This window comes from Leguminivora glycinivorella, chromosome 5, assembly GCF_023078275.1.
Source record: "Leguminivora glycinivorella isolate SPB_JAAS2020 chromosome 5, LegGlyc_1.1, whole genome shotgun sequence".
NCBI classification, from domain to species: domain Eukaryota; kingdom Metazoa; phylum Arthropoda; class Insecta; order Lepidoptera; family Tortricidae; genus Leguminivora; species Leguminivora glycinivorella.
In genome coordinates, this window is record NC_062975.1 from 11,417,617 (window position 1) to 11,440,697 (window position 23,081).

Sequence of the window (23,081 nt, forward strand, 5' to 3'; positions counted from 1 at the left end):
AAGGTCGTCCCGTCCGGAAAAATACAGCCGAGTTTTTTTTTTATATGACGTCGGTGGCATACAGGCATACGGTCCACCCGATGGAAAGCGGTGAACGCCTGCAACTCTAGAGGTGTCACATGCACGTTGCCGACCCATAAGAACCTTGTACACTTCTTTTTTGAACAACCCCCCTACTGTAGTTTACCGGGAATACCACGACAGGGAGCTCATTCCACAGCTGGAGAGCGCCCGCAGGCAGGAAAAGTTCATTCTACAGTTTACTTTTCTAAACTATGAGTACTATGACCCTAATACCACAGTATAATAAAGAGTACTATCGTACAGTATGGCCACTCCCGCTCCCCGCTGAAAGTGCCGCCCACCCCCTCTCGGTTACCTTACAGTTACCGCCTGTCAAAAACGCGAACAATCGACCTGTCATATTTCACTCATACAAGCATAGTACGCGTTCACCTACACGAACTTAGACTGTGTGCTAGGAACGCGCCTCTGTCATATATTTGATCGCCAGTGTCCGAGGTGTGCTAATACTAACAAACATGAGAAGTGTACACGCTACCTTAGCCAGCTAAGGCTACTGATTACGATACCGCGGCATGTAGCCCTGACACGGTTCGGCGGCTAGGATCCCTTACAGGCCATCGGACATGATAGCGTTGTGACATCGTGGCACGTGCCGCCATTGATACGGTATCATTACTAATCTGTTTTTGAATTCCTCGGGGCCTAACCTAGATGACGGGCGTAGGATGACAAATGCCAAAAGAAAAATGTATTCGGGTGACAGATGTTACGAAAAGTCAGTATTGACGACTTCGCTTAGAGTGACCCATGGCCAATTCGGTACCTCCTGTTTTTGTACTAAATGACAAACCAGTCGGATACAGTGGAGCAATCGAATCGAATGGAATTTAGTATCAGGAGTATTCAGGAGTAGGTATTTCAAATTAAATATTCGTATTAAAAAAGAAATGGCCTGCTAGGTAGTAGTACTCTCGTACTAAATTGAAAGTCCCATCACTTGTAGGGATTATTCTCTTTCATCCCAACAAAAGCAGACATAAGAGAGACAGAGAAAGATTCCTCGGATTTGAAAATGTAATTTTTCCGGTTTCTGCCGGATGAAAGCAAAGTCATCCAAATATCAAAGCTACTTAGAAGAACTCAATGCAAGCGAAGATATGGCATGTTGATTCTGCGAACCCACTTATCCTCAATGATTTAGTAAGATAGCGATTGACTAAGTGGTAAGTGGTATTATGAATGACGCGTTCCAAGGCATCCCCAACTATTTCCGCAGCGCATACATATGACTAATACATTAAACGTGCAATATTTTACCTCTCTATTGCATCAGATTTGCAGAATCTCACTTGCATTCCATACACAGCTCAGTGTATTTTCTACAATGATCTAAGTATATGAAAAAATACAATACGAACAAGCCTAGTATCTGACACCGTATTTTGGAGTAGGTACTTACAACAATAGTGAGAGTCTAGCGATCTACACGATTGATTCGATCAAACTGTGTTTTCTGAAAAAAAAAATCCAAATAAAATGAAATTCGGTTTGATACCTTAGTGCGTCCCCTCCCTCCACCTGACGCAACCCCCCCCCCCCTTTTACCCTAAAATATGTCTCAAAATTCAGTATTTTTTAATTTTTGGGGAAAGTATACATTTTAGAAAAAAGTTGTCAATCAAAGAAATAATTTTCATGAAATTCCCAATAAGAAAGGACATATTATATTTTTTGATATCATGCACTATTTTCATGTTATCTATATATATAAACGGCAAAGTCCTGAGTGACTGACTGACTTAAATCAAGGTAAAGCCCAAACCGCTGGTGTTAGAGAATCCAAATTTGGCACGTAGGTTACTTATAAGATAAGGTCTACGAACCCGCTAAGGAAGGAATTTTCAAAATTCATCCCCTAAGGGGGTGAAATGGGTGTCCAAATTCGTATGTGGATCTACCTTTATTTTGATAATATGAGCTTGAAACTTCGTATAAAGACTATAAAGGTAAAATTAAAATGGAAAGAAACTAATTTCAGCGTTTTTGGGTTTTTTTTTAAGAGAGTTAAAATGAGGCTGGCTAAAGTTTGTATGGGGAATAAGTTTTATTTCCAGCTACAGGCTTGAAACTTGGTAAAAAGGTACTTCAGAAGGGCAAAAACTAGTAGCTTGATAATCTTTGACAAAATTCTGAAATTAAACCACTAATAAACATATTACTATTTCATTAAGTACTGAGTTATATCGAACTTCAACAAGCTAATGCACGAATATGGTAAGTGCTAAAAAAAATACATACAACCTTTTTTGTTTAAAATTTAATAATTAATTGGACGTAGTTATGCAGAAACGTTCCAATCCATCTGAAATTGTCATTGAAATGAAAGACTTTTGTTTTTCATACAAGGTCCAAAACGTAATGACAATTTCATGTGGATTGGGAACGTTTCTGCGTAACTACATCCAATTATTTCATAGACACTTTTTTCCTAACTCTGATACTTTTCTCAAAAATGAAGAAAAACCGTAAACCGGGACCTATTTCGTGCTAAAAGGGGGTGTTGCGTCAGGAAGACGGTAGGGGACGCTAGTGTGCGCAAAACACCTTACCCTAAGGTACCATACAACGTTAAAATTTTGCTGGATTTATTTTTTAATTTCCCATATATTCGAACACAACTTGACCGAATCAGATGGGGTTGATCGGTCCAAGTGTGTCACAGATAATATCGCATAGCTTCCTATAAAGGCTGTATGTGTCAAAAAACGTATTCTTTATTTCTAATACACCTAATCTAATTCACAAATATTTAAATTTTCTTCAATATCCATTGTGATAATAAAAATACTCGATTAGGCCAGTCAACTGTGTTTGTCGGTAATGATCGTCACCTACTTTATTTATACATACAATAATAACATCCAGACAATGTAGTAATGTAAAGTATTCGGAGTTCAGTCTTTATCTTGCGCCTCAAGCGTCCACATACCAGACATACTTAATGGAGTAAACATCCTCGTATTAAAAGATATGCCGATAACGCCACATTGAAAGGTCACAAGAAAAATCAGTCAACTATTAACATTCCAGCCAATCATTAAAATGTATTTAAATAAAGCGTGGAAACGAAGTTGTGCAAGAAAAATGTAATTTGTATGTACGGACTACAGAGTCAACAGATATAGCTAATAAAGCACATCTCGGACACTGGCGATCAAATATATGAAAGAGGCGCGTTCCTAGCACACAGTCTAAGCTCGTGCAGGTGAACGCGTACTATGCTTGTATGAGTGAGATATGACAGGTCGACTGTTCGCGTTTTTGACAGGCGGTAACTGTGAGGTAGCCGAGACGGGGTGGGCTTGGGCGGCACTTTCAGCGGGGAACGGGAGTGGCCATACTGTACGATAGTACTCTTTATTATGTTGAGGCTAATGGGGTCTTCCAAACGACCATAGCAAGTACAGACGTTGTCAAATGAAACGTGATCTACAAATGAAATTTCGATTAGAGCTCACAACCGTAACATGATCAATTTTTATTTCGATAGCTCTAGCCATAAAAGAATTGACGATGGCCTCTGCTTTATAAGGATACAGACTTTATTTTCAACTGGCCTCTGATAAAGGCATTCCAACGTGTGTTTAGAATGATCATGAACGCCTCAAATAATTTGGAGGTCGGTATCGTTAATATTGTGCATTCCAATCTTATACTTGGAGGTGCTAATGACTAATGACTATATTATACCTAAGGTTTCGTTGGTCAGTGCCCAATTAAGGCTTCATGCCGTGTTTGGAATCTGTATAAATACATAGTTGAATCAACTAGTTGGGTCTGCTACACTTGCAGGATGTCCTTAGTGCTCTGGAAAATTTCTGCAAAGCTTTTAAGTACATGAATTAATTTCAGATAATGAGCTTAGAAAAAAAGGATTAACATCATTATCCCAACGTTCTACTTTAAATCATGCAATTGCAGTATAAACTTATTAGGTATGCCACAGAGAGAAAAAGCTAAAATTATAGATATTTCGCTAGGGAGGTGTTGCAAATTGGAACACCACAAGGATCTGTTTTAGGACCATCCATTTTCCTTTATTGTAACTGGTTCGAGAAATAAATAACACCCGTAAGTGATCAGACAACGTGCTAATATCTGGAATATCCGTACTCTCACTTCGTCAACGAAATGGAATCCGTGGCTATTAGAAATTCTACATGATGACTTCATTGGTATCGGGATGCCAGCGATGCGTGCGAGTGCCCGTGTCACCTGATCACGCCACCTCGCATTTTTGCTATCACACTGATCAATTGGCGAAGGAATTTACTAACGACAAGCTTTCATGTTTGAATTACGTTTTTGCGGACAATCCATGTGACATGACATGTTATTTGGTGAGGAAAATTCTTAAGTGCAAGCGAAGATGTTCGCAGTAGATAGCGATGCTAGGTCACGTAACATAGAGTAATCAGTTTGTATTTGGCTTAAATCTATGTACAACGTGGAACACTAATCCAGTATTGCGTTTTGAGAAAAAAACATCTTGATTTCTCACCAAAAGACATAAAAGTGTATTCATTAAAACTTCAATTAAAATCCGCTTGGTAGTTAGTGACATTAAAGGGGTGATAAATTGATAACCTGCCTTTTCGTAAAGTACTCAGTATTTGACGTAACTAAGGTATATTGTATTTTGCCTTCATGTAACCCGTATGATTCTGCTAATTGGTTCCATTGGTAAATCTATCAGGAATTGATTATAGTTAGTAATAATATGACATTTAGAGACTTTATACATCTCTAATTCTATATCAGTGTATAGCTACTTTGCTTATGATTAATATTTTTAGTTAATATTTCTATTAATTTCATTTGTTTAACTTTAATGAATACTCTGTAATGTTGACATGTAAAAGTGCCCCCGTGGCCTATTTGCTGAATAAATGATTTTGTATTTTGTATTTTGAATATATATTTCCAACCAACAATTTTACTATTATAGTCGTTATAGAGATAGAACCATCTTTTAAGTTGCAGTAAGTATACAAAGTAAAGAGTTTTTGATGTCTCAAACATGTGTATCCCTAAATCATGACAGTGACTACTGATTTCCTTTTGGAACTCAGGAATAATTTATGCCCTTGAAGAAAAAGCCCCTATAAGCTTTTTGCCAAAAAGGACAACGTTGATAATTTTTCATAAAATTTATGATCAGTAAAGAGCGATTGCATGCCTGAGAATGCTCGTAACTGTAGTCGGCAAGTCGGCGCAACCTACATTCTGCATTCTTTCCGAAACCGTAACACGCCGCCTCTGCGTACCGGATATGTACGGACATGCTACATTCACTCCAATATCATTCACAATAAAATTCACTTCTCTTACTATTTCCTATACTGTCTAGAGAGCTATCGTGGCCTTTGATCGATAAGGATAAGTGATTGTTAGTTAATTTAATGAATCAATATTTGAAATTTGGTAAACTGGTTATGCAAAGGTTACGACTTACGAGTTGGGTTGGGATCATTAGAACCTGAGTTAGATGATTTAAAAACTTGAATAGAATAGTAACTGAAATATCTAAAATATCATTTAACTTATAACTAATGTAACAATGCCAAGAAAGACGCTGTCAATCTGTCAAGTGTCATCAGAGAGAAAAACACTTTGCACATAATATTACTAACGAATCTTTTAAGTACCTAACACACCAGCCAGGTGCCAGGTACACCGAAAAAACTATTTTATATCAATTAAAGTAGTATAGGTACAATGAATAAAAGCCGGCGAAGGCAAATTAATCATTCAAGTACCTAATAGATCATCCGATAATAATGACCAAGCTGAGCTGGGTCCTTCAATCAATCTTGATTATAAATTTTATATAGTATATGCCAATTTTCGTCATATCTATGTGTCAGATTGGTTAAAAACAATGTGAAATTGTGCCCCTGTTCAACTGTGGGACGATGTGGCCCGACCAAATTCCTGAGCGCTTTCTCTGGCCGCGCACGAGCTATGCGCGCGCAACGAAACTAACGAAAGTGAGCGCCCGCGCAGCGTCGCTGTCATCGCGTTGCATAATTACTCGCAATCTGACCACTGTTTGTAAACACAAATAAGTGAGCACGTATCGCATGATCGTATTTAGATAAGTTGATTATTAATGGCTGCAGTTGGGATTTCATGAAGATGTCTAAGTTTTTTATTATTTTTACATCATCATTTATTTTACACTAGCTTTTACCCGCGGCTTCGCCCGCGTAATAAAAGTATTCATTAAGATTTTCATTTGGATCCTTAGGTTTATCTGCGATTATTTCGATTGCACATAATACTTTTGCTTGCAATGATTGTAGAAATATTACACATCGACCACAGCGTAGGTAATTCTATATACGCTGGGGAAACCTTCATAAACATCCCACATAGCCCGTATTTCGACACTATGATCGGTGGGTAAAAAGTACTTTTTTCTATTTTCCCTTACAATTTTTTACATTTTGCTTATACTTATCGCAAACGTAATCTTCAAGCAAGCAAACAACGATCGTCTTAGAGCACATTGATTGTAAGAGACCGCCGACCGATTATCCGTATCCCTCTAACGATACCCATATTATCCGTATCCGTATCCGTATCCGCTATCGCTAACGCTAACGCTCGCTATCTATCGCTATCGCTATCGCTATCGCTATCGCTATCGCTATCGCTATCGCTATCGCTACCGCTATCGCTATCCCTATCGCTATCCCTATCGCTATCCCTATCGCTATCCCTATCGCTATCCCTATCGCTATCCCTATCGCTATCCCTATCGCTATCCCTATCCCTGTCCCTATCCCTATCCTTATCCCTTATCAAGATGTTTAATGATATAACACTTTAAGTTCTCGCGCTTTGTACACATATTTAAAGTCACATACAGGTCGAACGCGATTAATTAATATTATTTTTACCTTTTTTCCCAACGTTTCGGCCAGGTTGCACTGGCTGTGGTCGCGGAAGACTGACGTCCCAGCAAAATGTCACCGGAGATGTAAACAACACAAAACTACCCGATATTAATTTATATAAATGTTCGGGGTAGACAAATAAATATAATCTACCCGCTTTTAGTTAATGTTTATTTCCCACCATGTTTATTTTAAAGGTAAAAATAATGTTAATTAATCGCGTTCGACCTGTATGTGACTTTAAATATATGTTTAATGATTTCTTATCAAGTGCTAAAATATAAAGTTTCATGGTTTTATCTTTTAAAATTAAGAAATCCCATACAAACTTTCAACCTCTTTATCAACCCCTTCATCCCTTTTTTTCGAAATAAAAAGTAGCCTATGTTCTGTCTCAGGGTCTAAAGATTGTCTGTTCCAAATTTCATCAAAATCGGCTGCGTGGTTTAAGCGGGAAAGCGTAACAGACAGACAGACAGACAGACAGACAGACAGACAGACAGAGTTACTTTCGCATTTATAATATTAGTATGGATGGATTAGTATGGATTTACATAGGCGTACGTGTAATCTGCAAATAACTCATGTCATGTGTTAGTAAAAAGTCAGCGCCAAATGTTTATCTGCTGAAGCTTTTCAGGTAAAAAAGGGTAGATTTTAAATTCTGGAGTTCTACTGCTCGCAATAAAAAATGCTTTCAGTAGTTAAATCCGCCGTACAGTTTTAGTATCGTGAACTAGACCACGAAATAATTCAAAGCATGCCATCGAATTCAGTGCAGTCACTTTCTTTCGGTTGGTCGAGATAATTATAACTGAGCAATGATTGGTGACTTTAACAAGCAAACGAATCTAAGTGACGAAAACAAAACATTACTAGAATTTGAACACGGGAAACAAGAAAATACAAAAAAATGGAAATGATGAAAAACAAGGTGAGGCGAAACAGTAAGCTACTCGTACGCGCAAAAGTTTTGGACACTTCTTTGTATTGCTGATGTGAATTACTTATGTCGTACATGCAAGTGAATAAACTCTATAGGAAATTCATCCAGGATCTGGATGTTTATCCGTGCAGATATGTGGAGGGAAAAGTCATGTCAACAGGATGTCGCGTTAGTAGGGCGGCGAAACGCACCAGGGAGAGCGGGACGCTCCGGCTCGCTTTCAGCTAGCTTTCTAGACAACATTTACTGCCATTGTTCAGAACAGAGAAAGGAAGGTACAGTGATGACAATGAAGGTTTATCATCCACTTTATGTTCACGCCGTTGTGGTTCAAAACGTAAGTTAGGTGCCCTAGACTGGAAGCGTATTCAGCTTCGCTGACCTGTTAACCCTGTTGCCCATACAGTCATTTTCAGAACATACAAGTGTTTTCATATATAATACAATGGTATGGGGTATTTCTATTTCGAGTAACTGTCACGCTTCAATCTGAACTTATAGACCAAAGTTCTGCTATTTAGTTGCTGTTAAAAATCTCCGCCCTCATATTTTTATATTTATATAGAATAGAATAGAATAGAATAGAAATCGTTTATTCGTGGTAAATTACAATAGGTATTAAAAATACAAACATTTAATTATTAAAACATAATATAAAAATTATCGTTTAAACCCGCCTCAGCATAATGCTATTGCGCTTCTTCCGGCGACACCATTTGTATTGATATAACTTGAACGCGCCCATTTGTCATTTTTTGTTTGTTTATATAATTCGTATTTATCAAACCCGTAATGTATTGTTTCTTTATATTGATATTGACTAGACTTTCAAACAAATTGCTAAATCCGGTTGTAAAAAAAACAATATCACGTAGGTATACATAAGTAATAAATATTCCGTCTTTCTTGCAATTGCAATCAGAAGGCATTTCAAATACATATGTTTGTTTTATCGCATTGTGAGTGTCTGCGATAATTTGAAACAAACCTAAATCGTGCGAATTTCCCGTAATCCCTGCTCACCCGGATATATTGGTCGGCTGCGCATCGCCAAACAAAAACAGCAAAAAAAACTCGAGGGTCATAATTCGGCCATAGAGATCGACTGTGTTGCCAATCAAGCATTTCATCGTGAAACCAGTTCACAGCAACAATGGCGCATTGTTAGGAGCGGGAGTCGTGAACCCTGTCGAAGAAGCTACAGCCGATGTCTTTCACAACTATGTACCTATTAGATACTCTTGATACTACTAGTATTATCAATCCGATTAAAATCAATTGCTTATCACTGAAGGTATTAAAGACGCCTTAGCTCTTTGTGTAGAATGTAGATGCAGAGGCTAGGATTGGAAAACTCTTAGGTACCTATTATCCATTGACGTCCGTACTGTCCCTAGACAGTAAGTGGTCGCCGATTTTCTAGATTTTTAATACTGGCATATAGTTACTGCTCTTTAAGGCCTCTGCAATTATTAAGATTTCGATTTTAAGTCCGATATGTTTTTCTTTAAAATCAGAATCACAGTGCTCTGCTACGCCCGCAGCGGGTGACTATCAAACAATGCGAGGTGGAATCTGGAATGTGACCCGCCTACAAGGCCGCATCGCATCTCAAAGCAATTCCAATATTATACACAAAAACGCCGTATCTACATTTGAGTGTCAACTGGACAAAAGACGTTACTGTCGCGCGAGTAGGTGGATTCCATTGCCATACGGTAGCTGTTGAATTCCTAGACGATACGTTAGCGTTCGTTGATTAATCGATAGCATAATAGCCATGTTTAATGCATGAGGACAAGTCAATTCGGAATGTGAAGCCGGAAAATATGCTACTGGAAAAATTACTCGACATTCTGGTACGTGTTTTAGACATGCGACTTAATGCTTTAATTACTTACCGAAGCCATCAGAGTCACTGGCGGGATACGCCGGGCATGGCTGCACCATGGTCGCAGCTCGCGACAATACGTCCAGCGGGGATTCAACCTTCTCCATTTTATGTACCTGAAAACATAGTCGGTTTTAAAACCATTGTCTCGGGCGAGTATTTAAAACATTCAGAAAACAAAACAAGCCAAATTGCCCACCGATACTGGCTCCTACTTTAATAACATAAAAATATTTGAGCATTGTTCGACTTACACATAATAATATGCTGTCATTGTTTTGGGTAGTAAGTACGTCATTTGCTAAATATATTTGACACCACTTCTGTTCGGTAAGCTAAACAATGACTGATTTAAACAAGGGATACCTATTAGCAACCAGTATTATAAACTGAAACACTTTGATCGTGCGAAATATCCTAAGAATTTATCAGCAGACGTGTCTAATGGAGTATAAATATTTTTGGCTATGGGGCAACGATGTCTATTATAGTATAAATATTTTTGGCGACAAAGCATTGCAAACATGTCGCAAAGGCCGCATGCAAATAGTTCGGCGGCGGAAATTCCTAATCGCACGTAAACGACTAGACGGTGGACAGACGCGAGCCAAGCCGTACGAGCTCTCGCGTAAATAAGGCGTATCCTGGTAGCGCAAAGTCGTATCTGGTTATGTGTTAGAAGCATATGCGTCTTTATTCTCCCACGGGCACGAGGAGGCAGATCGGATCAAACAAAGAGTTGTGAAACGTGGGTCGACCGCATACCGCGGCGGGATCGGGAACGCGGCCAATGGTCCGCGCTATGGCAGATAAGACATTCTCACTGCGTCGTAACGGATTTGATAGATGGTACGGTTGAACACTATGGCTTTCTATTAAATTCCATATCGTTATAATCTTCGAATGTGACAGTTTTGTTTGATTAATGAGGAAATTAGTCGCTCCGCAAAAACACATTAGTAAGTTGTACCTAATGGATCTGACAAACTGTCTACGAGTCATTTGATGAAATATATTTTAATATTTTACGGTAATTTATTACGTTACCAAATTAATACCATTTAATTTAGGCAATATGTTATAGATAAGTTAAATCAATTCAGAGCAAATTAGCAAATAATTTGATTGCAGCACGGGTAGCATGGTCGCGCGATAGACGATAAAATATCAGACCGTCCCTATCGCACTATTAGTAAGTACGATAGGGACGGCCAGATGTTTTATCATTTATCGCGCGACCATAATTGCCTGCTAGGAAACAAAAAGATAAACAACGAAATCGTACACTACACTACCGTGAGAATGCGACATTCATCACACGATACACAGATATGATATGACATTATGATTTGATAGCTTGGGAAGCACTGCAACAAACTGACCTTACTAAAAGATGCAGAGATTGAATTGTACAGAGCAATTACTATCATTATAGTAAATGAGCACGGTGGCAAAGTCACGGATACAATTGACCACCAAGATGTTCCCAAGCACACGGCAGACTTTGTATACAATAAGAAAGATAAGGTTCCCATATACGATATACTTACAAATCTTATAGCACTAAATACTAAAGCTAAAGGTAAAAAATGGATAGTAGAATCAAAGCTTGGATTCTTAGTTCTTTGTTGCATGATACTCGCCAAATATTGTGATAATAATAAACGAGATTCGCATGGTTAAATTGGCATACCACGCGAAATATTTCTGTGATGGCCAAGCGAGGTGATAATGATAAATTTAGCAACAAGATTATTAAGTAATTAGCGTTAGCTAAAACTAAAACATTCAGATTTTATTCGTCTTTTATCATTTAAGACCGAAAAATGATTACGTAAGTAATATTTAAGTAGGAACACTACAATAGTAAAGCATCTCGATTTTAGTTATTAGGCCTGAGAATCCCAGATCGTTTGTTGTGAGTGTGAGAACTTTCTTTTATCACATGTCGTCGGCACTGAAACGGTCGATTAAACGGATTCCACACATATCTGTAACATTTCAACGGATCCTGATGAATCATAATGACCACAATAATGGATGTCAAATTCCTGGAATGTCATCCCGTCATTGAACTTACAGAAGTGGACATTCCTTTAGGCATCTTGGACAAATAAGAGGTGTGGATGAGTGCGGGTAAACAAGAATCGTGTATGACGAGTGATGGGCATGTTAATGATGAGGAATTCGGTTGATACATTAGGCACAATAGAATTTTTCTGGCCAGAGGCGAAGTCACGAATTGTGCGGGCACGTCGGCTGAAGAATTTCGTTACGACACATAGGTACATCAAATACTTACAAAGTAAAATGAGACTTATTATGCAGACATTAGTAACAAATGGTAAATGAACGCAGTTTTGGGTAAAAATGCAGGAATTTTAATACGTCGCTTGGAAAGCATCAATCATTGGAAGTTTGACATAAACATTCAACAAACGGATAATAAAAATAAACTTCTGTGTCATTTTTGTTTTAATTGCTGCGGATTGATTATTTGGTATTTAAGTATCATTTTAAGGAAATAACAGTTAGGAAAACTCATGAGAGTCATGAGTAATTTGGAATAATGGGAGCGATGATAAATATAAACGGAATGTTAAGGTACCTATAGTTTATGAATATGATAATTATATTTTTAGTAATAGGGACCTACCACTTATTAAAGTACCTACCAGTGGCGGTGAGTCAAAAAAAATGTATAAGCAAACTGAAACTACATACTTAATTTGAATCTTTTCGTGAGATGCGCAGAGGCCAGCAAATGGGAATTTGACTTCTGTCAGCGCTCCACCACTGCTAGGTGCTAATTGTAATGTAGTACTTTTTATTGTTGAATACTCATAAGTACATGTAAAACCTGAACTCACTGTCGGTTAATAATATGTATTATGGATTACACTATTGTATTTACTGATCGATTTCAACAAGCATGTCTTTTCAGGACAGATGTTCGTTTGCCTAAAGTTTACATAAAACGTTATCACCTGCTAGTCTCCAGACGAAAACCACATGGTGGTCGAACCTTGACATTCCGAAAGTTAAAAATAATAATCATTTTCGTACGCCTGTCCAATACAAATTCAACCTAAGAGGTTCCAACTTTAGGTAGAGTTTACGTTGTTATCGCTTGTCTTATTAGGGCTTGCCCGCATTTTGGGGTGCGGTGCGTTTACGCCGGTTGGCAGGCTACCCCTGCTGCGCAAGTATTTCGTGGAGTAATGTCGTAAGTTTCTGTAACTTTCTATTTACATACGACGTTTTTTTATTTGAGATGGCAACGCGCACGTGGCCGGAGGGGCCGCCGGGAACGAGCAGATGTTCCCTTTGAAGTAGGGTTGCCCAAATATAAGTAAGCATCCCCTGTATATAACTGTGCTTGGTCGCCTTGTAAGGTCTCAAATTAGAAGGGCTGATTTTTATGCTATAGTGCAAGAAGTGGTTCATTACTTATAGGTATGTCAGGTCGAAACCTCGGAGGCCATCTGTACTGAAAAACGTCGTACGATACGCGTGCGAAAAGGAAATTCGTAACTCGTGTCAATTTAAAACACTCCCTTCGGTCGTGTATTTATCGCCACTCGTTTCGTACTTCCTTTTTTTCGCACTTGTATCGTAATGTACTTACTATTTGTCGCAAAATTTAAATTCAAATGTTATATGTATGTGAAATATTTGCGTAAAATGCTGGGATTTTAATATTTATCTAACTTATACACGATTAGAATCATAGCATTAGTAAAAATTAAACTTACTTAATATAAATGCAGTTCTGTAATGACAATGATTTATTTTATATAGTACCTAGTTTTAAATTATAAGTTTCTATGATAAGCTAGACTTATTCGAAGATAGTTAGGTACTTACGTACCTATATTATCTCGCCGGGAGTCAAACCGAAATATTGGGAGCGACCAAATGAGACGCAACTAACATTTGGGTAGCTAAATGTTAATTCCTTTATACATAATTATGTATTTCATGGTCTTCGGTCAAATCTACGTACCTAATTATGTGTGTGTGAGTATTAACTAACATACATATCATGTTATGAGTCACCAAAATGCAAGGGGATATTGGAATAGGGTGTTTTTGGTGCGCAATTGACACCTACTTCTACTTTTTAGTTACAATTCTTCTGGGCTAAAAGAAACATTGCATGTGGGAGCCTATAGGAAATGAATCTGCCGGGTCACATTGGCTAATCGGCGTTATCGACACGTTATCTGCCAGTGCCACATGCGTTCGCACCAGCTAGAATATTCCCAATACTGAACCGAATCCGCATTCACCCGAAACCAGTATATTGAAACCTCCGCCACTGTTACTTCTACGCTTGATCGTAGCGCGCACTTGTGATGGCTAGTACGGGCAAATTGAGCGCAAGCGATCATAATAACACCCCTATCGGTCGCATTCCGCGCTATTATGCTCGCGAGATTCCACGTTCGAAAATAAGGCCATTACATGCTCCTTACAGCTCTGACATAGAAGTCGTAATCGCATGAACGCTTTTTTGCGGCAAGTAGCGGCGAATTTTTTGCTTGGCACTCGCAAATCAAACCGGTAGGTAAGTACTAAGTACGCTGTGCTGTACGGGTAATGAAAATCAAAACAGCGGGCGACTTGATCTGATTACGACGGAATCTTACTTTAAAACATCGTACAAAATTACTATCGAGTTCTCATAAAAAAAAATAGGTAACCTATACCTAAATTATTAAATTGTATTCCAGTTGAGTAGGTACCTATGTATCTACGTAGTACGTCGCAATTTTACATTTTAAATTAATAACACGCTACATTTATTTAAATAATTGATAGCATAGAAAATACATACCAGATAATTTGTTCATTTATGTTCTGTAACTTAGTAAAGTAGCTACTTAGGTATGTAATATAACATGTCAATAAAAACAAACATAGTTAATAATAAATACGAGCACATGGCTGCCTATATCTTAAATAATATATTACACTAATGAATGAATTCACAATAAAAACTTCAAAAATACAAAAACATGTATAAAAGCATAAGTAGCATAAATGTAAACATCAAGGAATTCAAGTAGGCAAAAGGTACTCACTTAATTTATTCCCAATTCGATATCCCGTCCTCGATAAGCTTCAATTAACAGTGTCCTCGCATAAATACAAAGAACAATACGTTAATCAGCATTAGATTACAACCAGTAAAGTGTTTTAACTCCAATAAGTTAGAAAAAGTTCATAACAGCGTATCAAAACCGGTGACGAACAAAATCAATACGGCATTGCAAAAACTGTTTAGTTTCACACAACTCGCTGCCAGTTCACTCGGCGCAAAAAAACACACTGATTGTTAACGTTCAACATCCATTTTACATCAATTGCACTGTCGCGTTATTTGTTGTTATTTCATAAAACCCAACTAGCGCGCCACGACACTGTTGACGAAATAATCGCGTTTGACATTTGAGCCGAGCCCACAGCTATTGGAATGCAGGGAATGTCAAATATTTTCAGTGCCGCCATCTATGTAATGGAATGTTAAACGTTACAACGGCGGCGCACTGGAGTGCTCGCTTCTTTGAGCATAAACGGATTACAATTTTAACGAAGCCTGTTTTAAGCAGAAACATTGAACAAAAACTGTCAAAATTATTAAAACTATAATATTAGAATGAAAAGCTGCAAGTTAATACCAAAATATAACTCAATATAAGAAGTAACGTAGAACATTTGCGAATCTGTTGGAATGCGACCAAGCTAAGGCCGCCGTTGCTACGTCACAGCCGCGCAGGCGTGATGTTTAGTCCGTCTGCTGCAGGGTTATCGACACAGGTTGGAAAGAACCAGGGTCAGGCTTCATTCCTCAGTGCACGTAGCATAGCGAATAAATGCTTGGTTTCGGTTCGGTACTTTAATTAACATTTATAAGCTGTAATTACATACAAGTGAAATATTCTTAGAGATTTCTAAGTATTGTAAAATGATAACTGGCATTAGATATTCGTGTAATTATTAGTCTCATTAATTTTGGTTTCTAATTCACGTCGTCTATTATTAATATAAGATTTTTTGCGAGTTAATTAAACCAGAAACATGTGCTTGTAAGCATTTTACATTATGTTGTATTGTACGAGTTGCTTGGACTGCTGAATGATTTTTAGCGCCATCTGTTAGAAATATCTGGTAATAACTTGTTAGATTGGTGGCTCATTCTTGTACAACCACGTCGTTTATGACGTTTATTCTCATTTAATACTTTTTCTTAAGATGGCAGTATGTATGTAATAGATATATAGTTATATTATGGTATAGTCTGTCAAACAGTAGTAGTAGTAGTATTTTTGCGTGTTTTTATTTTTTATAAGAACAAATGACATATTTCTTTATTTTAAAATCATGATCGACGATTTTAAGATCAAAAATTCGAGGTACGATCTTAGTATGAAGTATTTCTCATATCTTTGCTACTAGGTAGGTATCTTATCTATGAAATAAGTTTCCGCGCTTTTGTTGCATAAAATTAGCTCCTAAAGTCAAACTCCTATGAAATTGTTTGACAAGTTTGCTTAGTCTGACTCTTTAACAATTTATTGACGGTTGTTTTTTTCTTGATAGTCAAATGTAGGTAGTATTATTGGGAGATGGAATGAAAATCATTTTACATGACACAATATTTATTCCATCTAACAAAACACTCGTTATAAACCTCAGTACAAATCAACAGATTTTTATCAACATAAAACAAGGGTATATGGATATTTGGATATATGCATGCCTACTCAACGAGTGAAATATAGTGCATTTTAGTTGCTAAAATTTTAATTATTTCAGGTGAACAAACTGCCATGTCAATATTAGGCAATAACAACCTACTTGAACATTCATACCTTACTATCGTACAGTATGGCCAAAAGCGCCGCCCACCCCCTCTCGGTTACCTAACAGTTACATTCCTGTTACTGAGACTTGTGCTAGGAACGCGCCACTTTCATATATTTGATAAAAAATTCATAATGACGTGTTAGATTAAATAATTTGACCGACTGGTCTTTTTGGTGTGGTGCACAACATTCTATATCATTATATTTTTACGCCCTGGGTACAGTCACCGACAATAGTATCGTACGAAAAGAAGGCTGCAAAACTATCTGACACTCTGTAATAACTAGAAATAAAATTGTGTCAGATATTTAGGCGTCCTTATGCATGCGATATTATGGCCGGTTTTTGTACAAATGTGATGTCATGTTATTTAAATCAGTTTCCATACAAAAATTAGTAAAGTTGACTGATGAAGTGGAATCGCGAATAAATATGTACAACCATTACCGAGAAAATCCTATGGTATGTATCCTCGCATTATATATATTTTTAATGTAAGTAACTATCTTTATTCCTTTTAGAAAAAAAAACTAAAGAAGACAACATAATGACATCTTTAAAAGGGGCTTTATTTCTTGAAAGTTCACCTGAAATAATTCAGATCGTACATAATGTAATTTTTATTCTTCTAATTTCCGGAAGGCAAACAAAGTTTAGTAATTAGCAACCTAGTAAATATTTAAAAAACGAACGGATTAAAGCACCTAACCTAAAGTGTAAGTTATAATAATAGCTCACTGGATAATTCGTTTTAAGGCCTTTCTCCGACTAAAGATTTACTAAACGTAAACCGAATAATAATATGTACATATTTCTGGTATAATTAGAAGCAACTTTTGTTTTGATTGAACCTAGTTTAAGAAATTGTATTGTTTAGATTTTATTAGGTTTTTTTTCTGTACTGGGTATATTGGCATATTTATTCAAATTTATTCAATTTAGCAGGGTTTACATTTCTAACTAATTGTTACTTTTCATGTAACCTTATTGTATAATTAATTACTTATCCTCCGCAGTCCGTCCTAATACTAAGTGCTAAATACCTACTAACTTAACATTTACTTAATAAAACCATCGATTTAAACTTCTCTAGATACACTATCACCTACAAATTCGGCACTCAAAAGTGTCCGATCGCTTAGTTGCAAATGTGTGCGTCCAGTTGACAAACGAAAACTTCGCAATGTAGTAAAAACTACTTTCATTTTTTTACAAAAACAACGTTATTTCTTAGTACTTAAAGTTCAATTTCAAATGCAAGCAATTGGCGGTTATGACATTAATGAATGTGATCATCGCGAAAGCCATAAAATTTTATTACCGCAGATCGCAGGTGTGCATATTTTTAAAAAAATCTACGTCTTATTGCAACCAACTTAAGTTTAATTTCGTTTGCGCTGCAACAATCTAAACGCCATTTTTACATTGGGAACGAGGATGGACAGAGGCATCATGGGAGTCGCGCTATGAGATGAAAGGCGAGAATGAGGAAATTTGCGGTATTTTTGCGAAAAACTGTTTTAAAAAATCCTATTAGATAGAAAATTTCTTAAGGAACAAAACGTTTGGTATAACATTTTTCGAGATGTTGCGTATTTTAAGCGAAAAAAAATGAGTTTTTACTGTACGATATTTTTATTGATATTATCTCAAACAAAAAAATATATAAGGTACGGCGGGACAATTTGGACTGGGGGACAATTGCAACTGAACTGATTAATATCTCCACGTTTTGCAATGTTTGCATTATTAAATAGAGTCAACTGAGGTATATATATATAAGGTAAACAGTTGAGGGATTGTATGTGGTGTGTGTGAGGGTGCACTTGGAGAATATGAATTAAGTAGCTATTAAAACAAAGAAGAATTGAACGATGACATTAATTTATTATTCTACGTATAATTTCTTTCAAAGCTTTGTTTGAGTAAATCTTCTCTCCGCTCCTCAGCTATAATCTTGCGCCATTTTTCCCTTTCAACGTCTTGTTTTGGGAATCTGGAATAAAAAGCTTTTTTATTACTTAAAAACGAATTTGCTATTCCCGGGTTGTTTCTTTTTATAATTAAAGTAATTTATAAGATATGTATTAATATTATTGAATTGAAATCATTTATTTCAGACTTATTGGTCCATAATAATAAATAAATACATACATTATTAATATGAAATAGGCTTCTTTTACAAAAAATATAAATTAGCGACTCCATCATTCCATTTTTAACTATGTTCCACTTCATCCATCTTTTGTCGCCGTCCGCTCATTACTAGTATAGCGCGAGAGAAAGAGACAAACTGCGTAAGACCAAATCAAGGAATTTACTTTAATTATTCTAGAAAATAAATGTTTTTTGTAAGTTAGGAAGCCATTTTGACCACAAATGCATAACATTATAAAATTATTAACAATTACTTACCGGAAATACGATACGTCATCCTTTTTCAACGTATATAAGGTGTTATTTTTGCACTTTTTTACGGAGCACTTAGGCATGTTGCCGACACGGCGGATGAAGCGCTACTGACCGCCCAATTGTGCTTAGAACATTTTCAAGCACAATTTGCTGCGGACACATTCTAAGCCGTGATGGTGCATCTAGGTAGTTTAGATCGATGAATAAAACAGTTGCTTTTAACAAAACAATTGCAATTATAAAGCATAACAAACCGTTAACAATGTGAACAATAACCATGAACCATAGACTATATTAAATGCAATTCTATTCCTTAATACCATTTTGATTCAAATTTTATTGCAAACTCTTCGGAAACAATACGAACAAGTCTAGGCTTTCTAATAAAATCGTAAGCCTTGGGGTTTTCAAGGAACTTTAGTGAGAGAAAGGCCAATTTTAAAGTAACGATCACATTCATATCCTATTTTTTATTATTATATGTATATAATAAACATCTCACTTGGGATTCTTAATAACTATATACTATACCTAAACTAATAATACTCGTAAATACATAAATAGGTATTTTTGGTAATAATTTGGTTCCGTTAGTTCATTCCACAAATCGTAAGGTATATAACAAAACATTATAAAAATTATAATTAAACAACATAGTGGACTTGAGTTATTAAATACTTAAGTGAATTTTAGGTAGTACTCTTATAAATAGTATTAACATGTAATTTGATATTTTTACTCTATTTCACAGAAAAATACAGGAAGGTTTAGGTAATAATGATTTTGAATCATGGGTAGATATATTTATTTTCATCTCATAATTACTTTATAAATATAACATTTATATCATTTCAATGCATCCATAGTCATTCGCTAAGTGTAGGTATGTATAAATAAGTTATAGGTAAATGATTGATATCTTCAATCCATTATAAATATCAGGAATATAGGCCAATCATAATCATATTAAATCCGCCAATTGTACTTTTTTGCGTGCAATAAAGTTTAAAATAAATAAATATATAGTCAGTAATCAAATTGAAACCTAAAATAAATTTAAAAGTAAAAAAATACTGTCTTCGGAGAGACTGGATTAAGTCTTTCACATTTAAATGTAACCTAATCGTGTTTTTTTTTTGTTAATACATAATTTATTTAAACTTTTATGTAATTAAGTAAAAGAAACCAACTGCGAATGAGGGCCCAAATCACGAGTTTTGATTTTGTTATCATTTCTGCAATAAGGGATTCAAGATACCAGTCATGGAAACTTCTTAGGTATCACATTCATACGTTTTCTATCTAAATACGTCGTACTTGTAAATAATCTCCATAACCCTTACTTTACGTGCTCTGCCATTCTCCGGTATACGTCCTAGTTGTATATTTTACACTTATTTTAACTTGTAATACATTGGGGGACGGTTCGTATTAAATAAAATATTTAACGATAACTTTTATGGATTAATATTAGGGCCTGTGATAGACAACCCGTGATACAGAGTCTTCAGGTTTCCAGAAGGCTTAAGAAGGTTTTGTGCGGACAAGTCGAAATACTTTGAAATCAGTAAGTACTTAGGCATATTTAGTATTAAGTAGGAATATTGAAGATTTCATTGAGCTCAAATGTAGTGAAAGGACAAATTTAATGTCTACATTGAAAAGAAAGAGTTACATGTGCACCGACTCTGTTAGGATTTTTTGTCTTTGCATGTAAGGCGATTGAGTTCCAGAGGTATAGCTGTTAAATGACATTGCTTTGGACTTTGTCTTATTTGAACTGTAAATCGCCATCAATGCTATCGCTTTAAATGGATGCCGTTAAGCCTACTTCAAACAATTATTTTAGGCGACAAGTATAATGTTACTAATGATAGTAGGTTATGCAACTAACATGTTTATCGATTAACTTTATAGGTTGCATAACTATTAGAGAGTCCTACATAGACAATTTCCTACAAAAAATTAATGTTATAGTAAAGAATGGGCGACTAAGAACCGTATGGTGCCACTACAAATGGTCAGCGGCACCATATCGAAGCCAGAGACTACAACATATAGAGCCATGCTTCTTGGAGAGAAAAAGGGCCACGTTTACACTTGCCTTCTTTTGATGAAGCCTTTTTTACGAATAATAATAGGTACCTACTTAGGTGCTTCTATCGTTACGCTTCATTGCTTGACATAACGGACTAACCTTTGATCTATTCTTTGGTTGAAACAAAGAGGATCGAGTTTCTAGAGAGTTACTGCCAAAGAAAAATGTGTAATCACAGTGCATAGACTGCCATCTCTCGACACAGGCTTAAAATTTTTGAACCTCAGTTTTGACAATTTGGCTCATATTCTTGGCTTGATATGTGTTAAAATGTCAAATATCATTATTAGCGCCATCTAGCCGAGAGTACCCCAAAGGTGTATTGTATCGCCATCTAGCCCACCGTACCTTTTTCTCTATGGTTCCGAGGTACGTTTTTTTCTTAGACTTTATCTGTGTATACGGAGTTACATATGTCTTTGGTTGAAATTTGCCGTACATTTAAAAAGTTTTCAAACACTGCGAAAACACAGTGCTTTCCTCGAGGGGACTAGTTCTAACATGGAAAGCCAGGTAATATACAAACCTGTCAATACTGATGTGCCGACGTAAGGTTTCTAAAATTCTGAAATTTTCACATAGGTAAACTTCAGAAGCTTTCCATACTTTGCATGGACAATTGTATGGATGGAAACTTTCCATTTCATAAATTTAAATTCCCTTTATTTTTCGTGAAAGTTTCGTGAATTTTTCAAGAAATTTAAGATTTTTTTGGAAAGTTGCCGCAACTTGTGAAACATACATGCCTCTGTAAGTCTGTATTGTAGTCAACCATTTTCAACGACACACCGAGCAGGTAATCTAAATCATTTTAATTTCAACATTCCCCAGATGGGCGAAGGCCTATCTAGTGCTCGCTACCTGGTGCAGTTCACCCACTAAACTAAAACTAATGAATATACCGATTTCATAAGCAAAACCGCAGCAATGGGACCTACAATCACATTAAGTTCTATAATAACTAATAACTATGTATAAAGCCTAACTTCTTTGATAGTTATAACATAGCCAATGGATTCGGCTTTTAATTTCAGTCAATTGTTTCTGTAATATTGACACATTTTATTTTGGTATTGAAACCAGATGCTATTGAAATATGAAAATTGTAAAGTTCACGATTAATCGATATCTACGTAAACATTTTTACTTTGCCACTTTACAAAATTAGGTGTATTGTATTTTTCGTTGTTATTAGCTAATCGCTCATTATGGTACTAAGTCCGAAATCTTTAAAATATGTTTGATGAAACTCAGTAGGTACACAGTTGGGAATATATAATATACATGTAATAGGTAGGTATGTATATCTACAGTAACAATAATAACAAGTTCTTTGTTTTCCACTGATATTAAATCAGACACGTTGTATTATGCACCATTTTGGCTAAAGTTCAAGAATGTTCACCAACCGAGAGCGTTTCGAACGTTCTGGTCAAAAATGCGTAATGTATGCAAATGTGAATTGATATAGAATTTGTATTATTAAATAATATCATATTAGTAGAAATCGCTAAATAAATATTAATTGTCTTGATTGGAATGTATCTCTTACGCAAAATTAACAAATAATACCTAGTTTGGTTTGCTACAATAAACTTAATTGACAAGTACCATTTTATTATTTAAGAAAATGGAGCGTATGTACTTTAAATTCGTAGCTTTTATTTTGTTGTGTCTTGAAAGCTAACTATACGTTTCTTAAGACATATACCTACTATACTGTCATCATTGACTTTTAACTGTCTAAGTATCATTAAGTCCGGATCGAAGTCATGAATGAATTTCATACTTCAGGGTTTTTGGACAAACTTTAATATATTACATTCTTACTTTTTATTAAAACTATGGAATGTTCCTGAGAGACAGCTCTAT

General features: G+C 36.1%; 1 protein-coding gene across 1 annotated transcript in view; it reads right to left on the reverse strand.

Annotated features, from left to right (window-relative positions):
* The window catches only part of LOC125226402 (transcription cofactor vestigial-like protein 4), a 42,254-nt gene extending 26,995 nt beyond the window's left edge, over positions 1–15,259 (reverse strand). The window contains exons 1-2 of the mRNA XM_048130379.1: positions 14,914–15,259; positions 9,837–9,942 (exon numbers count right to left, since the gene is read on the reverse strand). Of these exons, the coding sequence (XP_047986336.1) occupies positions 9,837–9,933 (97 nt within the window). The 5' untranslated portion in view covers positions 9,934–9,942; positions 14,914–15,259. The remainder of the gene's footprint in view (positions 1–9,836; positions 9,943–14,913) is intronic.
* Between the last annotated feature and the right edge of the window lie 7,822 nt (positions 15,260–23,081).